Consider the following 19,659-nt stretch of genomic DNA (forward strand, 5'->3'; position numbering starts at 1 on the left):
AAACAAATAATAAAATGAAAGATAATAGAGACAACTGAGGCAAAATCAATTTAAAAAAACAAAACAAAACAAACTCGTTTAAAATCTGGATAAGCTCTTTGATGAAAGTAAGTTTTAAAAACGGATTTAGAAATTGATAGTGACTCAGCAAACCTCACTTTTTTGTTCCTTGGGTCGCTGATTGCAAAGGCTCACTGGAGCACTGGAGCAAACAAGATCAATCTCTGCGTGAGGATCTCAAGCTACTGCGTTTACAGGCTCAAATGGGACTTTTGAGATATTGTCCATGATGGATAGACTTGCAAACTGGGGCTGCATGGTCCCATACTGTTTTGATTTCACTATGGGGACAACCAGGGCTCACTTTACAGGTTTTGTTGATGACCGCCATCGATCACTATGGTCGTTGCCAACATGATTCCATGTACCTTAGATAGGTTAAAAAAAGTATTTGCTATTTTACATAAATGTAAAATAAAGTACTGAATTACTGATATGCTTAAAGAAACAGCTGGCTCCCATATCCTCACACTTTCCATCCTTCCTTTTCATCACTTATGATCCTGCAAGATAACTGATATTTGTGTGAATAAATAAATGTGTGAATAACAGTTTATTATAGTCATTGCTTTTGTATGCGTATTTCACACAAACTGTTTCACTCAGCACGGTTCAAAATTGTGACTCGAGATTGTGATAAGTGATGAAAATCAGTGATAAATCTGGAGCTCTCACTATGAGTATTTCTAAATCATACATTTGATCATTCACGTCATATTCAGAGCACAAACAATTGTCATATCCTGTTACAGCACAGGATGCTCGCCATAAAGAATTTCACACACTTAGTAGGAGACAGCCATGTCTTTGACTTGGATAATCATCCCTGATTGATTGTTATAACACATCTGGTAGAGTAGAAGTCTAGAGTCGTTCCGCATGGGATTCATTTTTATTACTTCTCATGTTTCCACTGTTACAGCACTGTACAAATGAAGTTTTGATCACACTTCATCAATTTATCAATACATAAATGCTACACTCAATTAAAGTCACTCTAACAATCATTTCATGGTCATTCAGTAAAATAAGTCATTATCATAAAGGATTTGGTGACTGCAGGGCTAAGTTCAACAGAGAAACAAACAAACATCTGGTTTTCATTTTCTGCTACAGAGACAGAACCATCGGGCTTCATGCTGCTGCGTCTGGTTGCAGGTTCATATTTGTCTCTTCACCCAGTTGCTGCCATCTGTTCTTGAACTAATGCAGGTGAAAATCAACACCTTGTATTGCATAACAAAAAGTTATTTTTTGATTAATGTGCTGATTTCTTAATAGTCTATTGAGTTGAAATACTAAAACTTGAGCTTGTATGGAGGCTACTGGTTACCCCCTACTGATGTGGACTTGAATTAACACTGTAAGTCAATTAATCAAAGATTGTGCAATTAGTATATAAATCAAACCTACATGTAAGCACAGGTGCTCTCCATCCGGACTGGATTTGCCCTCTTGGGGGCCCTGGGATAAAAATGAGTTGGGGGCCTCTACTGGCCCAGGGTTTGCATTCTGAGTCCTGTGTGTGGTTGGCAACAAAACAACTTTGGTTAAGATTAGTAAAAGATTGTGGTGTGGCTTAAATGTTAATAAATATGTTGTGCTTTAAGTCACTGCTGATCTTTCTCTTAATTTAACCAAGTGCTGCCAGAACCTTAACATAACCATAAAAAGTTTAATACTGATATAGTTTCTACTAGCGGATACTGTACTGCAGGATCAGATATTTTGGTGAAAAGAAAAAAGAACCATGTTGTCACTGAACATTTCACTCATATGTTCAGTATCAACATTTTTGCAGCTTGCCAAATTTGTAAATTAACAACATTTTCTTATTATGTTGAGAATAAACATAATTCAGCCAGCATTACGTTTCTAGCAAAGCATAAACCTAAGCGACGGGGTTGCTGAATGTGCTTTAAGTGTGACGGGGGACCGAATCCACAATCCTCCGTCTGTGCCAACCTGTCTACCAAAGTTTATCTGAAGTTAACATGAAGCTTTGAGTCTGTTAGTCAAACCAGGTCATTGTCTTTCAATATAAGTCTGTCTTTGTGTTACTACAAATCAATTACAGATTAGCATGGAAACACACTTTCTATGGAGACAGAAAGCCTCATATTAACTTCAAATACCTTGGTATACATATTTCCACAGAACTTTTACATCACTTACATTGAAATCGCTTTAGGAGGAAACCTTTTAATGCCCAATATGAACAAGAGAAATGATCAGAGCAAGCAAATCCTGTTTCAACATTAATACGGACCACTAGAACACTGCGCTCCCAGAATGCAGGCCTACTGGTGGTTCCTACAGTCTTTAAAAGTAGAATGGGAGGCAGAGCCTTCAGTTATCAGGCTCCTCTCCTGTGGAACCATCTTCCAGATTCGGTCCGGGGTGCAGACACCCTCTCTATGTTTAAGAGTAGGCTTAAAACTTTCCTTTTTGATAAAGCTTATAGTTAGGGCCGACCAGGCTCGCCTTGGATCAGCCCTTAGTTATGCTGCTATAGGCCTAGACTGCTGGGGGACTTCCCATGATGCACTGAGCTCCTCTCTCCTCCTCCTCCTCTCCATCTGTATGCATTCATGTAACATCAATGCATGTCACTAACTTTGCTTCTTCCAAGGAGTTTTTTGTGCTTTCTCATCTCACAGGAAACCCTGGGTTCTGGGCCGAGCCTTCGTGGTCCTTCACAGTCCTGTTGGCATCCTTCCCTGGCTGCTGCTCTGTCATTGTCATTATTGTTATGATTGTTGTTATGATTGTTGTTATTCTGCCCCCCCCCCTTTCCCTCTTTCTTTCTCTCTCTTAACCCAACCGGTCAAAGCAGATGGCCGCCCACCAAGAGCCGGGTTCTACTTGAGGTTTCTACCCGTTAAAGGGGAGTTTTTCCTTACTGCTGTCACCAAGTGCTTGCTCATGGGGGAATTGTTGGGTCTCTGTAAATTAAAGAGTACGGTCTTGACCTGCTCTATGTGAAAAGTGCCTTGAGATGACTTGATGACTTTTGTTATGATATGGTGCTATATAAATAAAAATTGATTAATTGATTGATTGATTGATCTGAATATTGTTTTTTGGACTCACTTGAAAAATTGTGAACCTATCCTTTAAAGTCCCTATAATTTCAGTTTATGTTGAAGTGATGCATGTGGATTACCAAACAAATCTGCAAACTAATAATCACATGATGAACCTGAAAACCTTGAAGCCCCCAGCACTCACTTTGCCCTGCAGGTATATTAAGCCACATGGACCCTTGATATAAAAAAATCAAGCTACATTTACATAACTTATTGAAATGCTTGTGTGAGCCTGAGGGAGAATGAATCCATAGGCTGCATTCGCCTTGGGCATCTGTCTCAATTACAGAGACAGGAACGAAGACAAGGTGTGGAGTGCACACGCACATACACTGACAAGTACACACACACACACACACACACACACACACACACACACACACACACACACACACATTTTTGTTCCAAACAAATAGGTCTCGGCTATACCAGTGGGGGAACTCATTTAGTTGTTTGTGGCCAAAACACATCCACAACACCCTAGTGGTTAAATGTGCCATTTGAACCGAGTCAATACTTTCTCCTGGCATTATGTCTGAAAGAAAGGAGATGTTCTTGGGATGAAGCAGTCAAACACCACACCGCTCTGCTCATATACCATGACCGATATAATGAGCTAAATTAAGTTTTAGGAGTGTAGATCAATAAGAGTGGACACCAAGAGGGATGGATGGTACTTTATTGGAGATCACACAGGCTCCAGTTTCAATTCTGTCCTCACCTCAAGTCACTGAACATCCTTATCTTTCTCCTTAAGTATTGCAAAAAGGACTGTCTCTTACAAAGGAAAGGGATGATAAAGACACGTGTGTGTGTGTGTGTGTGCGCGCGCGCGCGTGTGAGTGATTAAGCGCCTGTGAGAGGAGAGATAAAGGATTTTTTGATGCCTCAACACAATATTCTCCCTCTCTCTCTCTCTCTCTCTCTCTCTCTCTCTCTCACACACACACACACACACACACACTCATGCACGCGCGCGGACGCATATGCACACATAAAGGTTTAAAAACAGCAACCACGCAGCCGGTTCGCATCACTCAACTTGTTGCTCCTGCTTCAGCATCCCCACATCACTTCACTGACTACAGAGGCAGAGCAGGTGAACAGCTGACAGCTGCGCACATTAAAGCCTACAAGTGGAACAAAGAAAAGGACAATACTGAAACATGAGGGCTGTGTGTGTTTGGTTATCTGTTCTACTTTGGATGGACAGCTGTTACAAAGCAGTGGCGGGACAGAAACTCAACGACACCTCACTTTTGGGAGATGGGCTGTTTTCTTACACGGGGCATTTGCTGAACGTTTCGGGGAAGGTGGATAACCGGACTTCTGGTTTTTTCCTCCTGGACTTTGATGAAGGGATGCTGGAGGACTGGCGCTCTCTGGCCAGTAAGAAGCGCCGCGGCGGGGAGTCGCAGGACGGGAGCATCAAAGCGCTGCTGGTGGCGTACTCTCTGATCATCGTGATCTCCCTGTTCGGAAACACCTTGGTGTGTCATGTGGTGGTGAAGAACAAGCGCACCCAGTCCGCCACCAGCTTGTTTATAATGAACCTCGCTGTGGCTGATATCTTCATCACGGTCCTCAATACACCCTTCACTCTGGTAAGACCACCTTTAATCTTGGAGAAGGTTCAAAGTGTATGTGTGTGTGTGTTGTCCACTCACAAACCGTCCATTAGGCCCCTCTTGTTTTTACACTTTCAAGAAACAATCCCCAAAGACTTTTTCATGTCTTTGGGTAGGGTGGTAACATTTAACTACAACATTTAAATAGCCTATAAATATGTCTCTTAAAAGCAAGTTTTATTTATAATAAACATTTCTATGGGTGGAAATGTTGTCCTGTTTTGTTTTATCATAGTTTGTCCCTCCTTTTTTCTCCTCCACCCCTCCCCCCCTCTAGAAATGTTTGCACATACCTGCACTGGTCAAAATATCAAGTGCAGACTGTTGACACCAAAAGATGGCGCCATTTGTGTCATCACCAGATTTGACACATCTGCGTATGTGTGTGTGTGTGTGTGTGTGTGTGTGTGTGTGTGTGTGTGTGTGTGTGTGTGTGTGTGTGTGTGCGTGTGTGTGTGTGTGTGTGTGAGGGAGAGAGAGAGAGAGAGAGAGAGAGAGAGAGAGAGAGAGAGAGAGAGAGAGGGTACTGAATTAATTAATTTATCTTGGTCCTATTAATTCCCTTGCTTCGTGACTTACTGTGAAGCAAAACTTTGAAAGCTTATTCGCATAGCCAGTTAAATATTAATTTAGAGACACATGGCTCGATGAGTGTTTGATTATTTATTTTGCCTTGACAGTGTTCAAAAAAAGTCTCTCAATGTCTCATCTTGATGGATGGATGAAGTTGGAAAATTGACAGGTATATGTCTCCTAAAGTGTGTGTATATGTGTTCCCTCAGGTCCGATTTGTGAACAGCACCTGGGTGTTTGGGAGGACAATGTGTCATGTCAGTCGCTTTGTGCAGTACTGCTCCCTGCACGTCTCCACCCTGACACTCACCGCCATCGCACTCGACCGACGACAGGTTTGTCTCCATCAGTGGATTCATAGTTTGATATGTGAAGTGCCCGCCTCAGTTTTGATGTGAATGTGTGAATACTAAATTTAGTAGTGCATTTTAGTCACCTGGCCAGTGGCGGACTCAGGCTGTCTCAGGGGCAGGAGCGAAAAAATATAAAGGGCACCTGATGCATTCAATGGGCCCCCACTTCACAATGTTTTTCTCCCATACAGTGCACCCTATAGGGCACCTTTTTTCATTGAAAGGGCACCATAATTCTGTACTTCAGTATGAACCCTAAATTGCACTTTTTCCATTTTTTTTCACCCATACAGAACCTCCAGGTCACCCCATCACAACAGCATCATAGATCACTGCATTACATCCTCTTCATTTAAAGGGCACATCATATTTTCTTGTTTTGGGGGGTTCTTTACAGGGCACTGTCACATTTTCTTCCACTGAAAGGACACCATGAGGACACTTCATTCCAGATAGTCACATATAGAGGAACTATACAGGGCATTTAATCCTGATTTAGCCATAACTAGACAGTCATTACAGAACTCTGGTATGTTTTCTCCTTTGTGGGGGCACCGTAGAGAACATTTTATCATATTGTGGGGGCACCTTAGAGGACACTTTCATGGTATTTTTTTGTCTTCGGGGGCACCAGGTGGGTGGTTGCCCACCCTGCACCCCCCTGAGTCCACTAGTGCACCTGGCAAACAAATCTTCCCCTTTATTTGGAGATTTTCTGATAGGGGGTCCAGACTGACTTGGCAAGATAAAATGCAATAAATATCATCAGCATCAAGAATATATTATTGTATAGTTCAAACTAGAGCTGCAACTAATGATTATTCTCATTATCAATTAATTGTTTTGTTTATAAAATGTCAGAAAATAGTGAAAAATGTTACATTTTCTTAGAGTCCATGTGCTGACTTCAAATGTCTTGTGTTGTCTGATCAGTCAAAAACCCAAAGATATTCAGTTTACTATCATGTATGACACAGAAAAGCTTCAAATTCTCACATTTGAGAGGCTGTAACCAGCAAATGTTTGGCATTTTTGCTTAATAAATGACTAAAACCATTATTTGACAATCAAAATAGTTGCAGATTAATTTTCTGATGATCGATTCAATGATTAATCGACTAATCATTGCAGCTCTAGTTCAAACAGTCTCTATATTATTGTACTGAAACCTTATGAGAAAATTATCACATTACCAATATTATTATCTCCTCTTTCTTTAATTGTCTTCTGTTTTTTGTAAAGTGCATTGAGGCACTTTATGAATTTACACTGAAAATAAACTTTTTAACTGTAAAGTCATCAAATGGCACCACGCAGATACTTAATGCCCTTTCAAGTATGTGGGAATTTTATACGAAGCTGATGATAAATGCCCATGACAATGACAAACTGAATATAGCTCTACAGATAATGACAAAACTTGATTAATGTTTGCCTCTAATGTTAAACAAGCAAACTTAAAAGTTTACTTAATTTGTCATTACTGTATGAAATAAATCCTACAGTCTTTAAAATGAAGACTCAGCTACCATGTCTACAAGGTGCCAATGGTGGGTAAAACTGCATTTTTAATGCAGGCAAAATGAATAATAGAAAACATTCTGCTGTATCCACACTGCCTTCATATCCCAGAATAATCTCAAACAGATTTCATGCTTAAATAAAGTAAGAAACTGAATGTGTCTGACAAGCCACTTCAAGAAACAAAACACAAAAAATGAGCATTTGAATGTTTACTTATTTATTTTTAAGCTCACATGAAGTGTTTCGCCTCAGATCACTGAGGAGCTGAGGTAAAGGTGACATGTTTTGCGTGGAGGATGCTGGATCTCATCAAGGCTGCTAGACAACAACAATGTTATTTTCAATAACATCATTTAATAAATACATTCATGGAAGAAAAAGAGAGCAGATAGATGTGAAATCCTAAGAAAAAATCCACAGACATCTGTAGTAGGCGTCCACATCTCTCCGTCTACTAGATTGATGAATCAGTTGAACAGCAACAAAAGACAGAGTTTCACACAGATTTCACATCCTGTCTTCTCTTGCACTAACATATTCAATAACACATTTTCTGACAAGCCACACATTGCAGTCTGCAAAGACAGCAAATCAAATAAATGACATTAGCTGAACTAAAAGAAAATTGTACATTTAGAGACATTCTTACAAGCAGCACAGCAGTGACACAAAGAAAAGTATCATCCCATTAAGATGAGTTTCTTCCTCGAAACTGAAACTGTCTCCCTAGTTAATAATTCTCTTACATTTGCAGTCCAAACATGAGAGAAGAGAAGAGGGTCAGAGAAAAATATTTGATACAGCATGTAGACCGACTCTAAGTGAGAACATGCCATATTCTTGTTGCTCTTTTAGCAATACTGAAAAATTATTCATGCTTTTATATCTTCATGCCTAGACTATTGTAACACCTTGTTTACCTGTGTCAGTGCCTGAGCTGTAGCCCAACTTCAGACTGTTCAGAACTCTGCAACCAGACTTCTTACATCCCCCCAGTTTTAGCCTCTTTGCACTGGTTACCATTAGAGGCCTCTTAGATCTGCTGGATCAGGCCTGCTAGCTGTTCCAGGGTCCAAGTTAAAGTCAAAGGGGGATCGAACTTCTGTTGTACTGGCACCTCAGCTCTGGAACAGTCTTCTAGTTACTATTTGGTCTGCTGAATGACCTGACTGATTTTTGTTCTCTTCAGGTCCTCTCTTTTTTGTCCAACAAACTGAAATTATTTAAGCAGAAGGGCAGCATAAGAACAATAAAACACTATAGAAGATGTATAAAATACCATAATTAGTCCATATGATAAAAAACTACAAGAAATAAGAGTAAGATAAAGTGCTTGTCTTATTGCATGTGGAATAAATTTAAATTTGAGCCTGTCACACCTAATTTTCATAACCTGGTTTCTCTGGCCAGAGAGGAGGATAATTGAATAACTAAGCCATTAGTGGTCTCTCACTTCTGTGCAGTGGACCAGTTAAATAAGACATAGACCAATTAGCTGTCTGCATTTGAACATGTCCTGAAAAGATATAGAGATATGGAAACTTTACAAAAAAAGTTTTGTCCTAGTGTGCTTTTCTTTGCAAAAGAAAATGAATGTAGAATTTTTCATCTTGAGCTGGAGTTGAATCTGAAGGTAACAAAGAAATCGTGAGCCGACAGACTCACACCCTTGACTCTTTTCACTAAAGCTGTGGTGACTGGAAAGACAAGGAACTATAGTGCTGCTATAGATATAACCGAGGACACTGACAAGCTGCGTCTGTAATTGCTCCCTCATTCACTGACATTTCTCTGCATTTATCAGAACAACAGAGAGTTTGCACAGTGAAAGCTCCAAAAGAAAAAAATCTATTATCACCACCAAATGCTCCCTACATGATTAGTCCTTGCAGCGAACTTTGCAGTGAGCAGTAAACAGAGATTTCAGTCTCTCATTAATCAATATTTTGTCCCACTGCTGCCGGTATAGTGTTGCATAACTATGATTTATGACTGTTACCTTAGGAGCAAAGGCAAACAGTGGTGTTCATGCTGCAAACACATTTGTGGAGTTAAAAAGTTCAATTCTGACCCCACCTCAAGGTCCATTTAGTAGCTGTTCTGGAGCTTTTGATCACATAATTTGCATCTTGTAGAGATTCAAATTTCTTCCTTCTTAGAGGAAGTTTCGTACTCGGTAGCTACATGTTTTGTTTCTCTAGCACCCAATAATGTGATAATTTGACTGATACTGTAATTTAATTTTTACTGATAGGGGAAGTTACTGTAGCCTAAATGGCTGTTTCAATTAGATTGATTTGCCCTTTCATGTCATGTTGAGTTCAACACTCTGTTCTGTGAGCTATTGTAATGAAATAAACATATCAAACAAGTATGGTCAAGTTTGGCTTCTTTACTCAACATAGCATATTCCTAGAATTAAATCTGTTTGTGTTTCCACCACACGATATTAAAAAAATAATAATTTAGGAATATGCTAGCATAATTGAACGAATTGCAATAGCCTCTTCCACAATTATTCAGCCTTATTGTCATGACAGGTGCTCAGCGTTGTGTTATTTTCTTGTGCTTGCCAAAACAATTAGGCTGTGTGCTCACACAAATATAATAGTTCTCAATGCAAAGTGATGCTAACTTTTCCTTATCAGGAAATAAATCAGCATGGGTATGGGCGGGTTCATTTCCCATTGATAGGGATTTTAGTTTAATGCATCTTTGTCTGATAACAGCATACCACTTACCATCTGTTGTAAATTTCAAAGTCTACATAAAGCCGAGAATTTACATTTCCAAACATGAAATGATCATCAAATGTTAGATGACACTAACAGTGTTATAAATGTTGTATACTTGCACACTTTACATTTCCATGAAAAAAAGCATACTTTTTTACATTATTGCATTATCCGTCAAAATTATTACATCATCAGTTTTGGAAAAAAAATGACCCACCTGAAAAGTATTACATTATCGGTAAAAATGTGATTAAAGTCAGTCAGGACATTTGTGCAAATTTTATTACACTTTCAGGCATTATTATATTTTCAGGAAATATATACATTATTGGGTGTTCCATTTTGGGAATTTCTGAGGGCACTTGTGATGTCCTTTCCACCAAGGGTGTAGGTTTGGTTTTAACTTTTGGACATTTTTTGTTGTTTTGCTAAAACAGTTGAGCACTTGTTCTCTGTCTCTCTTTTCTCTTTCATATGCACAGGTGTGCACATATAAAGAGCCTGACTCACCTTAAACCGGAGTTGTATCATGAAGTTTTCTCTGAAAAGAGTAAAATTAAGACTAAAATTAATATTTAAAATTGACATATGACACAATAATCACAATAAATTTAAAGAAACCTGTGAGTGATGTGCTGCTTTGTTTAACTTGTTATCTGCTGTAAACCATTTTCAAATCTCACCTGAGATTCTACAGCTCTGCACTTCTTTCAGTTTGTTTATTTGGGTGACACAACTCGATGGTTTCATGACAGAGTCACAACAATGTGCAAACACTATTCATTCACGACTACTACTACTGCTGCCAGGCTGCAGCTAGTCAACGATGCATGATACACTGGGTGTTCTGGTGCCCTTATGGTTAAGGCACATACCATCTAACTGCCACGTCTATGGTTGAATCCCTAGCTGGGGGACCCTTGTCTTGCATGTCATATCCCTCTCTCTCCTTATGTTTTCTGTCTCTCTACACTGTCTGTCAAATAAAGACAAAAAAGCCTGAAAAAAGAATGCATACAGTAATACAGTTTGAAGTTGAGGGTTGCCATATCATAAGGTCAAGTATAATATCACGTTTTTTCGCTCTTCATCATTGTAACCCATATTTTGCAGAAAACACGCAAACCTGGCAACTCTGCATAGATCTTAATGTGTGGAGTTAGAATTGCAAGATGGTTTGAGATTGGTAAAATAGAGTCATTTCAGCAACACCTTAACATCGATCAGGGAAATGTCCTTACCATCCATACCTGTGACCATGCCTTCCACTATATGCTATATATATATACATATATATGTACTACGTCTAGTGGGTTGATCTGTTAAAGCTCAGGAGACAATAGGAGACTTGCAGACCAAATCAGCTTAATAGCATTCAGCCATCATTTTGTTATCTACACCGGTCTCCAGTTTCCTGCTGTGTCAAAATGTCTGCTGTGAAAAAGGTCTATTGGCTGAGATGAGAGAACTGAGTCATCAGTTGATCTAATGTACTCTCATCTGGGCTCCTAAGCTATAAAAGCTGGCCCATTATCTGTCTGTCTTCCTTCAGCTGGCAACCCTGCATCAACTTCTTTTCATTGTATCATAGTACACATCCTCAAACATCCATATGTTGCTTTCATTGCTTGTGTTGATGATTTTCAAGTGTATCATTTAGACATTCAAATAGAAAGTGAAAATAGAGAACTAGCAAATAGGGAGTGATTGCAGAAAGTGAGAAAAAGTACTATTCATAAAACATGCTGTGTCCTGATTCCATATGACATACTATATATATTTGCACTATATACTCATCTTTATAACATACTGTTTTTGCAGTTAATATGAAAGAAAAAGTTATTCTTTGTTTCTGGGGCGCTCCTGAAGCTGTTACACCGTCATAAACAGTGAACTTGATTTGTCTCCAGCTTAATTGAGCAGCTTCTCCATTTCCTTTGTTCACAGCACTGTGAGAGACAAGAATCAAGGGCTTTTTAAGAAGCACCAACTGTTTTTGAGTGTACTTATTTTTATGTGCAATACAGTTTGGAACACTGTCTGCATACTGACTGTTTTTAGTGTATTTTATTTAGTAATTTTCCAGTGTGAATGAACAACATTTGAAACTTGCTTTAGTATGTACAGTAGAGTGCTCCTGCTAGAGCTGTCCATGGTGCTGAATTTGAAGGGAGTACGGGTTGATATGTAGAATAATGATTTGGTGTCAATGTTATTTTTTTCAGGCATCCTGTGATATCAGAGATGTGGGTGCACTTGTCCTATGAATGTCAATGCGGTCAACACGGAGCAGTCTAGTTTAGATACAGTACTGTGTAAAAGTTAAAGGTACTAAAAGTAAAGTGAGGATGCTTTCAAACATAATGCCATGAATAGGTTTTATTTATCAATTAACTTCGTACAAAGTGCAGTAAACAGAAGAAACAAAAATGAAATCAATATTTGGTGTGAGCATGCTTTGCCTTTAGAACAGTTCTGCACACAGTTTTTCAAAGTACTTTGGTATAGGCAGGTTGTTCCTGCATCTTGGAGAACTTGCCACAGTTCTGCTGTGGATTCAGGTTGTCTCAGTTGATTCTGTCTCTTCATGTAATCCCAGACTGACTGGATGATGTGGGGGTCCATACTATCTGCTGCAGGACTCCTTGTTCTGCTTGTCACTTCAGATAGTTTTTTGACTCTAGTTGTATGTTTGAGATCATTTTCATGCTGCACAATAAATTTGGGACCAATCAGACACGTTTCTAATGGTATTGCATAATGGATAGTAATGTCCAATCTTAAAAGCTTAAAGTGTTTTGCCTTACATTAACTAGCAGGTAAAGGTATGCCAGGAATGAGGTTATGAAGAACAGAAGTGTGTTTGAGTTGAGTTTTAGCTCCTCTCTTTGGATGCCATTGTGGCCACAACAACTAGAGAAAATTCCAGCAGCAATGACATGAGTGCAGATGTATGGCCTTGAACAGATAATGCAGCATATGTCTGCTCATATCTGCTTGGCATACCTATGACAAGCAGATATGAGTTGAAATAGTGTGAAATCCTGTCAGAAGGCATAGACACTGTATAGTTGTCCCATTTAGCTTTATGAACCATGCTACATAATGTATACACAGTCATCCACCATAGCATGCAAATAAGTAAGAAGAATTATAGTTAATACTACTACTACTACTACTACTAATAATAATAATAATAATAACCGGCAAATGAGAGGATTCATTTGAAAAGAAGAGCTGTCTTAATTTAGGCTGCTAATGCACCAAAGTCCAAAAAATATCTAAGTAACAAATTGACACGCTCCTCATAATGGGGACTTTTACATGTTTTGTTGCACAGGTATCTAAGGAAACATGTGCTCTGATGTGTCTGTCTAAAATTAACATCTGGTTAGGCTAAATGGATGTAAATCACATTACTTGTTTTTTTCTTAGTAGCTTTTCATATAAGGTCAGTTTGGTTTGCTTATTATTAATTGATTTTAGCTGTGTATTATAAAAGGTTTGACTGTGACGGTGTCATCATGTACCTGTACATTTTACCTGATGTCACAGATGTACTCGCAACTCTTGTCTCTGCAGCGTAAATGTACAGATGCAGTGACTCATGAACCTCAGGTCAAATTGTTAATGACAATTCTGATGACTATTGTGACCTATGCCACTGGTGGAAATGACTTTGAACACATTTTATTCTCAGATGATTCGTGACTCTATATGCTTCATCACCAATGACACTAGGGAGAGTCCCGAATATTAGGGACTTACAACCACAATAGAATTTCATTTAATGCATCTGCATGAATTAATAATTTATAATTCTCAGTTTTCTCCCTCAAGCTTCTCCCTTAGCACTGATTACAGTGTTTGATTTGCTAATTTATATTTCTTTCTTCTTCATTACTCTTAATAACCTGTTTTGGGTTAGGAGCTGAAAATTGTGCTCTTTCTTCTTTTTTTCCCACTATTTGCTAATCTAAAAACATAAAACAAGATAAAAAGATATTTTGTTTGAATTTAAATACGTTTTGTTGGTGTGATCCTGTTTGAGGCGAGATACTAATCTCCTCTTTATAGCAGAGTCCCACAGTGGCTTGAATTCTGGGCTCTCTAATCAAATCATAATATACAGTCATCCTGAGCTTAATTCTCAAGATAGTTGGATTTGGTGCATGTTTGAAGGTTTAGAACTGTTTCAGTCTGAAATATGTCCACTTTATACAGACAGATAAAGTCAGATTTTGGAGACAATTATCCACCTCTCCTCCAATTCTCCATTACGTGCCTCTACAATTCAAAGGACAATTAGCTTGGGCTTCATATAGACCTAAATGACATCAGCAGGCCTAGCAGGTTAAAGAGCTAATTAGCTGCTCAGCTGCAGCAAATTAAACAGCACTAACGTACCTGCAAATGTAACTTTGGTTTGGTTAGATGCTGGTTTGGTCATTGCTGTCCAAATCCATTAGCAACACACTTACTTTGTCTCCAAGCCATACGGTATAACTCCATTAGCCGGCCTCCCACCCACCACAGCCAGCTGAGACAAAAAGGAGCATTTCTGATATTTCCCCTGAGACTTTTCCCTTCATTCTACTAATAAAAACTATTAGCATTGGGTTAATATGTGATTAAAAATGATTTTGGTTGGACTTTAAAGAATTGTTCCATCAAGATATTCCCAAATATCCCAAGGTTGCCCATAAAGGTGTAATTCCAGAGGGCAAAAATCTATTTGTTACAAACCCTAACTAGTGTATGACAATTAGGCTGATTATCTGCCAAACAATATATGGATTCAAATGGAAACTTTATGAAATATAGCAAATGACATATGCATTAAGGCTCCAAAAGCCCAGATTTATGAAGAAGTGTCATCATTTAATGGCCCTTTTAATGCAATAAGGTGATTAAATCCATTTTATATGTTTTCTAAAAATTGCCCATCGTCACAGAGAACTAGAGAAGGATGCATTTTTTCTTCCCCTTAGTTGGTTGCCTGGGTGTTGTTCAATTCCTGACCTGTCCTCTGAGTCCAGTCAGCATTGACACTCAGATCATCATTAAATTAAAGTGTCACAGCACAGTCACAGTAAACATATAAAGACCATTTCCTTTTAAGGAAATAGCTGTTGATATTTTTCAGGTTGATAAACACTAGTATGAAAAATGCTTTCTTGTCAGTCACTGCTTTGACTGTAAAAATACTTTCAGTAAATAACATGACCTGATCTTTACACCCTGCTTTACAAATGAATAATCATGTAGCACCTTTCAAACACAAGTTACAAAGTACATTACGTTAAAAATAAAAAGTGAATTGCAAATAAGAATAAGAAATAAAAAAAAGACAAAAATGAATTCCAAAATTAAAATTCCAAATCTACAAATTCCAAATCTCACTGGTGATCAGTGGAAGGCAGTACGGATGGTGTGATGTTGACACTTCTCTCAGAATGTGTTAAAAGCCTGGCAGCAGTGCTTGTTACAGTCTTTGGATGTTTCGCACGCTTAGACCAGAATAAAGTATGTAGCAGTTAGCAAGTCTGCAGGTGATAAAAGCACGGGTGACCTTCTTTAGATCTGAAAATGAGAGGAATGTCCCAATCTTGATTAAATGTCTCAGATGGATGTCTCTGCAGGAATGTGTCACTTAACCCAGCATCAAAAGACAACTGTTAGTCAAAAATGACACCAGGGCTTCAACTAATTATTATTTTCATTATCGATTCACCTGCAGATTATTTTCTTGATCAATAGATTAGTTGTTTGGTCTATAAAATGCTAGAAAATGGGGGAAAATGTTCATCACTGTTTCTCAAAGCCCATGGTGACGTCCTCAAATGTTTTGTCCAGACCAACAGTCCACAACCCAAAGATATTCAGTTTACTGTCATAAAGGACTAAAGAAACCAGAAAATATTCACATATGAGAAGCTGGAATCAGAGAATTTGGAAATCTTCTTAAAGAATGACTCAAAATGATTAATTGATTATCAAAATAGTTGGTGGTTAATCTAATAGTTGGCAACTAATTGGTTAACTAATCTCTGGAGCTCTAAATGACACTAAGGTTATGTGCCTCTTTTTTAAAAATATTATTAGATAAGGCACACAGACTAAATTGGCCTTAACACCAGCAATATTATTTCAGAGTGGGTACTGGTCCACTCATGAACAGAAACTGGAGCTGATGTTAGAATCAACCCCCAAAATAAAAACACAGATGTATATGGATTAAGTGTTTTTTGCTCTGACCAAGTGATATGTGTGTGTGGTGGTTTCTCCTAGGTGATTTTACATCCTCTGAGACCTCGCATGTCCCCGGCACAAGGCGGTGTTTGGGTAGCTGTTATCTGGATAATGGCTAGCTGCTTCTCCCTCCCGCATGCAATCTACCAAAAACTGCTGACGCTTACATACAGGTAAGATGACACACACTCATACAGATCAATAAGGACAGATCAATTGGAAATGTATGATAATATTTTCAGTTGAATCTCTGTGGACATCCGTCATACTGGTGATGGGGAGGTGGTGGGTGGCAATGATATTTAAAGAACCACATCCAAGGACTGGGAGAAAGATCATTTTTCAGATATGGTGACATCATAATATTTACTTTCCCACACTTTTACAGCGTGGGAATGTAGATACTGGTATGATGGACAAGATTAAAATGAGAAGGTATACTGTAGCAGAAATTCACCCACTGACAAAGAAAAAAAATCTTCCTGTTTGAACATTTTTTAATTATACAATTTCATCTATTTTTGCCTGCCAATGTCGCTGCACTCAGCGAGAACTTTATTAGGAACACATCACCACCCACTATGCCCTCAATAATAAACATAAAGTAGAATTATCACCTTTCTGACAATATCATCAAAAACTGAAAATGTATAAGCTTTGTGAAAGTAGAATTTATGACAGAAGTGTTGTATTTGATTGCACTAGATTGCACAGGTGGTCCTAATAAAGTACTCAGTTAGCGTATATTATTCCTTATTCCTCCTTTTCTTAATATTTTGTGTCTATATCTGAGTTATTTCTCACCTCTCATGTCCTTTGAATGCACTCACCACTGTCCTCATTCTCACCTTCTTTACTATTTTTTTAATCTGCCTGTCTTGCTTCCTCTGTAATTCGCCTCACCAGTAAGGAGAAGGAGCGCAGCCTGTGTGTCCCAGACTTCCCAGAGCCATCAGATGTCTACTGGCAGTACATTGACCTCCTGACCTTCATACTTCTTTACATGCTGCCACTTCTCATCATCACAGCTTCTTACATCACAGTGGCCCGCCGGCTGTGGCGCAACAATGCCATCGGTGACACCACAACAGCTCAACACGCTGCCCAGAGACGAAAGCGGCGGCGAACCTTGGCTATGTTGCTCCTGGTGGTCGGGGTGTTTGCTGTCTGCTGGTTCCCCCTCAACTGCTACGTGGTGCTGCTGTCCAGCCAAGCCATCCACTCCTCTAACGCTCTTTACTTCTGCTTTCACTGGCTGGCTATGAGCTCCACCTGCTACAACCCTTTCATCTACTGCTGTCTGAATCCCACCTTTCGCCAGGAACTCCGCCTCCTTTTGGACATGTGCAGGAGGAGACGAAGGGCAGTGGTCGGGTTAGAGCCAGAGCTTCGCCCTGCAGCTGCCGGCGCTCCCTGTCACAGAACTGCTTGGCCCGACAACCACGAGTCCTCGAGGCCAAGGCATGCTTTGTCACACTCAGGCCACGCCTCTTCACAGCAGAGTCACGCTTCTTCCAGTCAGTCCCACGATCTTAAAGATACACATGTGCTCTTCACTGCCAGGCAGGTCCTCTCAGGAAGAACTGACATCCTCTCAGTGGAGCCCATTGTGGCTGTGAGCTGACTGGAACACTACAACTGTTGGCACCAGTATTTGTGATTCTTAAAGGGACCTATTATACTTTTCCTTATTTTCAATCATATATATAATGTTACAGTGTCGGATGTTCATATTAAACATGGGCAAAGTGTCGAATAATGAGGTAAACATATGTAGAAGTAATTCCTGTGGGCAAAAATCACCAGCTTCAGACTGCTCTGAACCCTCAGTTTCCAAGGGATTTTTCTACTTTCAGCCTGAGCTGATGTCGGCATGTGATGGATTGTGCAGCATGTGAGTTCACTGCTCCGCTCCACTGACATTATGGTGTTTTTCCATTGTTTTGGGGTTAGTCATGCTGAGCCATGACTCGAGTCATGCTGTGAGTGTTTTTCCATTACACAGCACAACAAAATTAAATACGTAGTTTAACTGTTGGAGGTGTACTGGTAATCTGCAGCTCTTCATCAAACATCATCATCACTGTGACTGTTTCTGCTTGTACTATTCCCCCTGTATTATTTCTAACTGATGCTGAAAAAAGAGCTCCAAATATGTCCATATGTTGATGTTTCAACCTGTTTTTAGCACTGCTAACAAATCTCCACTAATTCAGTGAGGTACATATTTCATTTCCTGTAAATTCTTCACAATAAAAGTCCTGTTAGGCCTGTTATTTAGTCATTAAAAAGCTTTTAATTTGAAGCAGTAAAGCAGGAAATGTTGGGTTTGCATCGGCTGTAAGTTAACACGACTCTGATACTGCTGCCCATTGGCAGGCTTCCAGAAAGCTGACCAATCAGAACAGTGGACTCAACAGGATAGGGGCCTTAAAGAGACTTAAGAGACAGAGCTGGAACTGAGGGGCTGTATAAAGGGCCAATATAAGATAAAAAAGGAGTTTTTTGAACTGTGAATCATGTAAATCTCCACTTGTGAAGTCAAAAAATAAATATATAGAGCTGGAAATGAGCATAATAGGTCCCCTTTAATCCTATTTTAGGATTTCTTCTTCTTCTTAGGAAGACAGGGAATCTGAAAATCTCAGTGTATGGCTGGACCCACACAGGATTGTAATAGCAGCAAAATCAGAGATGTGTTTGTGAAGGCTTTAAATTGAGGAAACTGTCATTTTGTTTTCCATTAGAAACTGCGAAGGAAAAATTTTTTCCTTATCCAACTTTTTCTCTTTTCATGCTGCTTTTCCTTGTTCCTCTCGTTGTATGCTCCGTTGTGTGACAAGAACTGAGTCCTCCACCAAAAAACAGACAGCACAATCTCACCACAAGCCAGCCAAACTTGTTATCTGAGATAGTGCTACTGTACATTTGTAAAACACATTGGTAAGTCCTCACCCTACACTCTTGTAACGTTAAAAGTGAAGTGATGTCTTTAAATACAAACAATAAAGCACAAAGGTGCATATTGTCTGTCTTGGTTGTCCAACTATGTTGCTTAATCTAAGCATCCAAACAAGGTTGTGATAGAATAAAATAAGAGTCTTACTTTACATTTTTCTAACCCTAACCCTGTGATACTTATAATGCTAGAACTAACACGCTTAACACTGCAATACAAAAACGATGCTGAGTCTTCTACATAGATAATTGGGTAGTGAGGGTGCTGACGTTTTGCCTTTAACATGCCGTTTTAGCTTCAAGTACAGATTTAATATCCCTTTTACAGGCTTCTTATTTTTAAAAATGAGTCAGCCAAACACAGTGTTTTCAACCACCTCATGGAGTTAGCTTAAAGGGGACATATGCTTTTTGTGATTTTATTATATTTTATGTTATTTATATACTGTTATGATGTTTGATATCTATGTTAAACATGGTCAAATTT

The 19,659-nt window shown here is 39.1% G+C and overlaps 1 protein-coding gene across 1 annotated transcript; it reads left to right on the forward strand.

The window, feature by feature from the left end:
• The first annotated feature begins 4,145 nt into the window (after positions 1 to 4,145).
• On the forward strand, positions 4,146 to 19,248 carry gpr83 (G protein-coupled receptor 83). The gene is made up of 4 exons (XM_067585947.1): positions 4,146 to 4,753; positions 5,560 to 5,685; positions 16,254 to 16,387; positions 17,121 to 19,248. Exons 1-4 carry the CDS (start codon positions 4,316 to 4,318, stop codon positions 17,836 to 17,838), a joined length of 1,416 nt encoding a protein of 471 aa, XP_067442048.1. The 5' UTR covers positions 4,146 to 4,315; the 3' UTR covers positions 17,839 to 19,248.
• The last annotated feature ends 411 nt before the right edge of the window (positions 19,249 to 19,659 follow it).

This window comes from Thunnus thynnus, chromosome 3 (assembly GCF_963924715.1).
Source record: "Thunnus thynnus chromosome 3, fThuThy2.1, whole genome shotgun sequence".
NCBI lineage: Eukaryota > Metazoa > Chordata > Actinopteri > Scombriformes > Scombridae > Thunnus > Thunnus thynnus.